The sequence below is a fragment of the Raphanus sativus genome, unplaced genomic scaffold (assembly GCF_000801105.2).
Source record: "Raphanus sativus cultivar WK10039 unplaced genomic scaffold, ASM80110v3 Scaffold3862, whole genome shotgun sequence".
Taxonomy (NCBI): domain Eukaryota; kingdom Viridiplantae; phylum Streptophyta; class Magnoliopsida; order Brassicales; family Brassicaceae; genus Raphanus; species Raphanus sativus.
The window spans coordinates 521-9,480 of record NW_026619166.1 but is presented as its reverse complement, the minus strand read 5'-3'; the positions used below and the strand labels follow the sequence as shown (position 1 = coordinate 9,480).

At 36.6% G+C, this 8,960-nt stretch overlaps 1 protein-coding gene across 3 annotated transcripts; it reads right to left on the bottom strand.

The window, feature by feature from the left end:
• Window positions 1-852: 852 nt before the first annotated feature.
• LOC108830490 (ABC transporter C family member 8-like) lies at window positions 853-6,819 on the bottom strand. Of its 3 annotated transcripts, none has more exons than XM_057001681.1 (11): window positions 6,509-6,819; window positions 4,425-6,361; window positions 4,031-4,351; window positions 3,878-3,964; window positions 3,222-3,803; window positions 2,976-3,140; window positions 2,591-2,885; window positions 1,945-2,465; window positions 1,803-1,866; window positions 1,490-1,729; window positions 853-1,385 (listed from the first exon to the last, which is right to left on the bottom strand). In XM_057001681.1, exons 1-11 carry the CDS (start codon window positions 6,522-6,524, stop codon window positions 1,258-1,260), a joined length of 4,356 nt encoding a protein of 1,451 aa, XP_056857661.1. In that variant the 5' UTR covers window positions 6,525-6,819; the 3' UTR covers window positions 853-1,257. The 3 variants fall into 3 exon arrangements, with proteins under 3 accessions (XP_056857661.1, XP_056857662.1, XP_056857663.1); XM_057001682.1 differs by lacking the exon at window positions 6,509-6,819 and having other exon boundaries at window positions 854-1,385; window positions 4,425-6,039; window positions 6,146-6,275; XM_057001683.1 differs by lacking the exon at window positions 6,509-6,819 and having other exon boundaries at window positions 855-1,385; window positions 4,425-5,033; window positions 5,123-5,239.
• Between the last annotated feature and the right edge of the window lie 2,141 nt (window positions 6,820-8,960).

Sequence of the window (8,960 nt, the reverse complement as noted above, 5' to 3'; positions counted from 1 at the left end):
TATTTTTACCATAAAGAATTGTAAATATAGTTACAGAATTGTAAATAAAAAGAAATATAGAAAGAAGGTTGTTTAATTTATTATAAAACAATGGCTAAATGTTTAAATAAAAAGAAGTATTAAATATGTTATTCATATTTCTAAGCAATTCTCATTTGTTATTAATTTATTGAAAATACAATGGCTAAATGTGTTAATAAAAGAAAGTACACATCTCTACAATCCATGTTGCCAAACATATTTCATTTATCCTACTATCCTTGTTTCCAAACATCTCAAATTTGTACTTCAACTTTAATAATATAGATATAGATATATGTTTTTTCAACTGATTGTTTTTGGATAAAGTACAGACTTCTGATTGTTAAAATTTACTCATAAGAGTAATATCAAAATGATTTTACTCTTTTCCAACTCTTTTTACAATAAAAATCAATTTATATATTAATAACAATAAATTTTAATGATCATTTCAACAAAATTTAGTATTTAATTTTGTTTTTGATAACATGAAGTATCCGGCGGATTGTAACCCAACCGACTAGTCTTTTGGAGGTCTTACCCCTCGCTCGAGTTAGAGTATTCAAAATTTATGTTATTTGTTAATTTTTTAGTGTTCAAAATTTAGTATATCAAAATCTGTAATAAAAAAGATACACTAAATCCGTAATATCAAAATTCTGTATATCTTTATTTAATAATAACACTATATCAAAAACTTAGTGTTATTAATATATAGATTGATTTAATATATCAGTTAAAATTTAGTGTTATTACATATAAATTTAGTATTAAAATTTAGTATTCAAAATTTATGTCATTTGTTAATTTTTTTACTTATGATATTATAAATACAAAAATCAGTAGCACTCGGCAAATTTAAAATTTTCTTACAATGATTCCCCTATATATTAATTGAAAATCATTCACACACATAATTTAAATTTACGTTTCGTTGGCTAGTCTTCCTCTTAGATCCTTCCTCAATATCTCCCAGATCGAGACAGTGGTACTGTTGATCAAGCATAGTTTAGCGGCGAAATCAGAGATGTTTTGGAAGAAGAGGGATGGCTGGGGAAGTATCTGTTAATTTTCTATCGAAAAATGACGTCAGCGTCAGCACTGCTCTGTTTCCATTCTGATTAGTGATCATTGCTTTTGTGTCTTTCTTCTAATTAGTAACGACATTTTTTATTTTTTATTTTCTTAATGGAAGTATATCATAATGTGAATTATTAGATAGACTTGCAAGAGATTTTAGATGTGGACTTGAAGATTCTGAGAAGAATGTCCTCTACAACTTGCCCAATACTCAGCAACGAGCTTGGAGAAGTAAGAATCAGTCTCCATCAGCTTCCAAGGCTCACTGTACTCCACAAGATCACCTGTTCAAAAAAAAAAAACCAAACCAAAAATCCCCATTGGTACTCATGAGCCTTGACATGAAATAGAGAGGAATCATCATTATGAGGAAGAAGATGTTTTTTACCAAATGAGAGAACCATGACCATGTCACTATCTATAACCGTTGGTACTCTATGAGCAACTGTTATCACCGTGCACTCGGCAAACTCCTCTCTTATTGTTTTCTGAATGATTGCATCAGTAGCTGAATCAATGGAAGCTGTTGCTTCATCAAGCACCAATATTTTGTTTCTCTTCAACAGTACTCTCCCCAGACAGAACAACTGTCTCTGTCCCACGCTCCAGTTCTCTCCTTCCTCACTCACTTCTCGTACAACAAAAAGACAAATATAAAGGTAAAACATAAAAAAAAAAAACATGACTGCGTTTCCATTTACCTGAAGAATCAAGTTTATTAGGAAGATTGCTGATCGTTGTCTTGAGCTGACACTTCTCGAGAGCCTAAGGAAATGGTTTTCATCAGAAAAGGCTGCAAAAGAGTTTAGCAATCTCATTCTTGTTTCTTGTTTTTTTTTTTACCTTCCAGATTTCATCGTCGGAGTAAACACCTAAAGGATCAAGGTTAGTCCTTATGCAGCCACGGAAAAGAGTTGGTTCTTGAGGAATGATGCTGAGTTTCATCCTCAGGTCTTTCAGACCAATCTTACTTATGTCAATGCCATCAATCAGTATGCAACCACTTGCTGGTTCTACCAAACGAAATAAAGCACTGATCAAAGTGCTTTTCCCACTTCCTGTTCTCCCCACAACTCCCACTCTTGTCCCTTCTCTGAACGTGCAAGAGATTCCTTTGAGAACCGATGGAGCATTGGGACGGTATCTTATCTTAAGATCCTGCAAGTGAATTGTACCATTAGGAGGCCATGAGGACGGTGGTCTTCTACCATCCACAACCGCAGGAGGTTCTTCTGGTATGCTCATATACTGTTGTATCCTCTCTACCGAAATGATGGAGTTCGATAAGGTACAATACCATCTGGTTAGAAACACCTGTGTTTGTGTCAATGTTAATGCATATGAGAGTGAGAGCCCAACTAGACCTGCATCACAAAACCACAAGTTCATGAAAAACCTTTTAATATGATTAATATCTTGAATATAAATATAACAAAATACTTACAAAGATATTGAAGATGTGAATGAGTTATATATATGATGCATGTACCTGGAGCTATGTAGCCCTTGGGAATAAGGATAAGCAATAGTGCACAGGTGAATAAAGTCATATTCTGCAGAATCTCTATCCTCATAATGACCCATTCCATGGCTGCATTAGACAGAAAGAATAGCGCCGCATCTGCATCCACTAGGTTTAGGTAGCTTCTAAAGAATCTATCTACCGTTCCAAAAGCTCTTATTGTCACCACTCCAAGTGAGGTTTCTGCAGCATAATTCATCACTGGTGCTTTTGTTGTTCCGTTGATCCTAATCAGCTCCCTTGCAGAAGCTAGATAGTAGTCCTTTTTTTTCAAAGAAGTTGCAGATGTTAGTAGAGACTTCTTCGCTGCATAAGCAAACTGAAAAAAAAGGAGAAGAATCAAAATAGGTACCTGAACAACTTTGGTGGCAGCCAAAGCAAGAAGAGCTATGATAATCACTTGCCATGTAACATATGTCATGATGATAAGAGCAGCAGTGAGCTCAATAGCAGGTACCACAACAAGTATGAACGCAGATGGAATGTCAAAGTCTAAGATGTTCATATCAGATGAAGCCTGCAAAATTTACACATTCAGTCATATCATAATTGAGATCTAGTGTTGTCCATATACATGTAAAAGCAAAAGCGATCTTACTCGGGTGAGAATGCGTCCAACTGGAGTAGAATCAAAGAAAAGCATGGGGGCTTTGAAGACTGCATTTGTGAAACCAGAGAAGAAAGCTTTGGAAGCTTTTAGCCCAAGGTAGGCAGTGGTAACAGCTCTAGAGTATACAAAACCAGCACTAAGTGTGGAGATAATGCTGTAGACGCCAATAACCATTGTGGTTGAGAGTTTAGGGATCCCAATAGCAAACGCAAGCCAGTACGTTGATGCAGCCTGGAAAACTACAAAACCAACCTGTCCCAATACGGTTGCTGATAGAAGAAACCATCCTTGGGAGACACGGAAGTAGTCCAAGAAAGGTTTCAACCCAACATAACCTGACTCTTTTTCTTCTTCTTGGGTAAGTTGGATCCCTCTTATATCCATTGCTGTGGTTTCTTCTTTTACTTTATCGACAACAACATCGTTGTTTCCCATCTCTCTGTTTATACCTACTTGCCTAAGATCTCCCATGCTTTCATTATGAGCATTCACCAGCTGCTGGAATGCAGTCCCCATCTTTAAGAGATCCTCATACTTACCTGATTGAGTGATTCTTCCCTCTTCCATAACCTGATTAAGGACATCAAATCATTAATAAGTTAAGACAAATGCAGTCTTTTTTCTATCAGCTACTAAATTATTACCAGAATTTGATCAACTTCTGAGAGGAATTCAACTTGGTGAGTGACAAGAACAACAGTTTTCTCCCTCAGCGAGTCCTCAACACATTTCTACAGTCATAATAACTAAAACATATTAAGAAGCAGCCTTTGAGCAAAAGAAATGTTATTACTTACATGAAAAAGAACTCCAGCAGTATGAGCATCCACAGCACTAAAAGGATCATCAAGCAGGTAAACATCAGCATCTGCATAGACGGCACATGCCAGCTGAATCCTTTGCTTTTGCCCTCCACTCAAGTTAAGCCCTCTTTGTCCTATCTCTGTGAGATCACCATGTCTAAAGTCACTCAAGTCCTTATCCAACGCACATGCTTCAATAGCAGCATTGTATCGTCTGGCTTCCATTGGCTTTCCATAGAGGATGTTGTCCCTTATGGTGCCACTTTGAATCCAAGAGGTCTGAGAAACATAAGCTATGGACCCACAGACCTTAACCTGTTTCAAATGGACAACATAAGAAACCATCTTTTAGCAAACATACTTATACATAATGAACAAACAGACTTACAGTTCCAGAAACTTTAGGTATCTCTCCGAGCAATGCATGCAACAACGATGATTTTCCAGCACCAACTGGTCCACAAACCGCAACTGTTTGCCCATACTTTATGTCCAAGTTTATGTTCGTTAGAGTTGGGATCCTTATCATCTCTGGATCCCAGCTGAAGTTACCAGCTTGTATGTCAACTACTACATTTCCAGATTCCTCCAGACCACTTCTCGCAATCTCATCAATCTTCAGCTCATCACCAAGCAAGAAGTTGTTTATCCTGTCGAAAGAGACATTGACTTGGATGATAGAAGAGATGGCTTCAGGTATAAGCCTAACAGGCTCTGACATAACTCTCAGTGTAGCTAAAACAGTGAAGATGGTGCTTGCGTTCAGTGGAGCACTTTTCAGTAAACCACACGCCACAAATATAACAGCAGAAATTATTGTTGGAGACAGCCAATACAGGAAAGTACCAAAGGCCTTTGTCATTTGTGCCTTAGCCAACCATCTGAACTCGTCAGCACGGAAAGACTCTATCCGTCTCTTGAACTCCTCTTCCCATGACTGCAGCTTAATGACTTTCATACTGTTCAGAATCTCTGAGGTTGACCTCAGACGTTTATCCTGTGCCATCATGAACTGGGTCTGGCTGTTCTTCAGCCTCTTTGCAAACGGTAGGTTAAGGAGACCACAGAGGAGAAGAAGAATCAAACCTGGAAAGGCTCCTGCGCCAACCACTCCAAAGAGTACAAGTGTGGACAGCAAAAGCTGGAGTGTAAGGCTCCATCCTGAGTGGAACCACCATAAGAACTCTCCCATACGGTATGCATCCACAGCAATGTAGTTCACAATCTCTCCAGATGAATGTTTTTTCCTCCCCAAGCTTGATAGCTTTAGCTGCTTCTTGTAGGCAGCAACCATCAGCGCTGATCTAATCCTCATCCCTGATCTTCTTGCCGCAAAGTACCAGTGTCTCATCGACAAGGAATCAACAAGTTTTAACAAAACTAGACAAGCTAAGTTAAAGAAACCAGTGCGGAGATCACGGTGGTCACTGTTTGCATATTGCACAAAGACATATAGCATTAGTGGAAGAGATACAACAGCAATGGTTCTGAATAAGGCACAAACTGCTGTGAATATGTTTTCCTTGAAGTAAACTTTTGCAATGGCTCTGAACACTAAGTTTCTTTCCTTAGTTGTTGAGCTTCCTTCTGCAAGAAGTGTATCCCATGCTTGAGAGAATTTAATGTAAGCTAACTCAGCCTCATCCTCTGGGACTAGACTAGGGATATCTTCAGGGGTCAATGGTTTCTTGAAGCCAGCCAAGAGTAAAGGATTCATCCAAGAGAATGTTAGGACGCTGAAAAAACCAGCTGTGGCCAACCTTGCAGAGTGTTTTCTAGGTTCGTCAGTTAATAGAGGATCAGAAAGACAATCTTGAGGAGCAGGAGAGGCATTGAGAGATGTGTAGAAGGAAATGAGAAGCATTAGGCTCATCGGCAATGTTATAAAGTCGAATACTCTGATGCCTTCTCCATGTGAAAGTATCTCAATCTTTTCAGCTGAATCCAACAAAGCAAAAGACACCCACCAAAGGGATGTAACGATGCTAATCCATTTTGAGCCGCTAAAAAACAGAGAAATCGCAAGTGAGACACAAATGGTGCCTTGAACAAAGTAAGCAACCCAAAAGACGTCATTAGAATCATCAGTAAGAAGTTTTAAACCAGCACCAAGGAAAGTGATACTAGTAACAAGACAGCATATAGCTGCAGCGACAAAGGTCCAGCCTTTGTTCCGGCTCCTGACAGTGAACTGTTTGGAAACACAACTAGCTGCCGAAAGCAAGAAGAAGATACATAGGAACAGTAGATTTATGAGATATATGACGCTTCTTTGGAAGCAAGAAGAGGCTAGATTCTGTTCAGCGTCACACCATGGTAAGCTCCCTGCACCATAAACAATTATCAATCATCACAACAATAGTATCATTCTCACCACTCTCGACTCACACACAATCCAAGAATGCCAAGAACATGAAAACTAAGCATTGAAGAAAGCAATGGAGACTGTTAAAAGAAAAGGGTTGATCGTACCAATGGAGAAGGCCATTGTAGAAGCAGCAGCAGAGCTGAATCAATTAGAAACAAAAAAAAAACAGAGGAGCAAACGGTTTGCCTCTATCAAAGGTGAGGTAGATTCTCACGGACAAAGCTAAAAGACTTATGCAAGTCCACATTAAATGAAAGGATCGCACTAGCTGCTGTTTCCTTTTAGCTTTTGTCTTTTCTGAGTTAACTTTGTCCCTCTCTACCAACCACGTGATGCGTAGTTGCTTACGCAATCAGATTCATATGTTGATCACCACTTCACTCACTAACTGTGAATGCATACGAGGATATCCTTTCATTCTTGAAAAGTTGTGGCATCGAATGGTGGCACAGAGACTGATTGTTATCTGATTGGCCTGAGTAGGTCAGTAAAAAAAAAAAAACAATAGTTATACATTACAAAACAGCCATTAGCTTCAGTTACAAAATAAATAATTTTAAAGGTATAAAGCACACTTAACACTATTTTAAAATAAATTAAATTGTTGTCAAGACATCTCTATAAATTGAGTAAAATATGGAGTGGGGATGAAGATGATTCCATGGACAAAATAAGTTTTTGTGTATAAACAATTTCTTTTATAAAATTAGAGTTTAAGTTATAACTTTTTGATGTTACAAAATAAAAGTTATAACTTTTTGTGTCCAAAGTACATATTTAACAAAAAAATAATGGACACATGGTTTGGACATCTAAATTCCCTCGAAGAGTTTTGGAATAAGTCGAGTATCATAGACATAGTATCATTAACTTATGATCTTGAACTTAGTTGAAATTAGACCATTTCCAATCTATTTCTATCTTAGTGATCTCTATTATTAGAGAGAGAGAGAGAAAAAAGATGAAGATATTTTTTTTGACCGATGGCTTAGATAGAGTCGGAACATGATCACCGGATAAGAAAGAAGAAGACAATCTAGGTTGGTGAAATGGCGTTGTTGTGATATTTAGCTTTGAATGTGATTGTAATGTTGGATTTGCATTTTTGTCTTCCTATGCAATGACGAGGAGGACGTTGATGGGTCACAATCATAAATCCTAATGCAAATACATTTTCTATCATTTTCAGTGTTGGTCTACTGGTATGATAACAGGCCTTTTATTGCTAACTTCAATTTTTATTGAATACCGATGCGTGTACACAAGTTGGACTTCAAAGATAGTGGGTCTATTCGTCTTATGTTGACATAGTTGGGTCTTTCAGTATCAAACAAATGAACGTCTAAAGTTAAGAAAGAACTTTAAATTTTGTACGTACTTTAAATTCAATTAACAGGATTTTGTTATCAAAGGAAATGTCTTTTCAGTTGGTTGAGGAACATACTTAGTTGAAAGAGATATATATTCCGTCATAGAACAAAACATTTTTTGATACAAAACATTTATAAGTGCGAAGAAGATTTTTAAGCTTTGGTGACAGTTTACAGAGTTTAAAAAGCAACTTGCAATTTTTAATGTAAAGAGATAAAACTTCAATAATCTATATATATATAAGAGTTTTTTGTTCACTCCTCGTGAGAACACATCCCTAAATAGTAAATCTATCACTAGAACATGACATCTATCCAATTTTCCGCGAGTTTTGTTTAAGTTATTTGGTTTTTATTCATGTTCAAGATTGCGCTAGGCGTAAGTAGGGCGGTCAATGTACGCCTAGCGAGTTGTCAATGTTTGATAACAAAATAGATTCATCATAGATCAGTCTAAAGTAGAAGATTAGCCCCTGATTACATATTTTACAGGTCATCTATGATGAATCTATTTGTTTCTTTCTTATTTCATTATGTAAAAAAACAAATTACGAAAGAATATAAAAAGTTAGAGTCTTGCAATCAAGACATAGTCTGTTTATTTGAATCAGACCTGCGATGCCAAGTACGAGACAGAGCTGCTTTACGACGCGAATGTTACGGGATGGTAAGTTATGCTCACATCCGTGATTTGTTGGGAATATCGGCGTACAAGAGTTATTTCCGTGGTTTCCGGTTAAAGGAATCAGAGTTGACGTGACTCTGGTCTTATATACTTCGACATCGGTGTTGTTTGATACACCGAGAGATTGCGTGTGGTGAAAATGAGATACGGATTATTATTATTATTATTATTATTATTATTCTTATTATTATTATTATTATTATTATTATTATTAACATTTCCTAGATGAATTTTGAGTATTGGTCTCTCTCATATGAATTTCTTTGTAAGTAACTCGGATGTGTTTTACTATGAAGTTTATGAAAAGTGTGTCCATATAAAGATAACTCAATGCTATCAGAAGGGAATGGTAAAGTATATGACTTTATACTATTTATAGCAATACACTATTACAACTATATGCTTAGTCTAGACACTGCTCTCCTTTGTAATAAAATTAAATTATAATTACAAACGAAAGAGATATTATTTGTAAATATCGAAAAATATATGTTCATTTGA

Coding starts and splice junctions, on each gene's coding strand:
- LOC108830490 (XM_057001681.1), bottom strand. Junction 3,141..3,221: donor TTGGACGCATTCTCACCCGA/GTAAGATCGCTT, acceptor TAAATTTTGCAG/GCTTCATCTGATATGAACAT. Junction 1,867..1,944: donor CCGACGATGAAATCTGGAAG/GTAAAAAAAAAA, acceptor CCATTTCCTTAG/GCTCTCGAGAAGTGTCAGCT.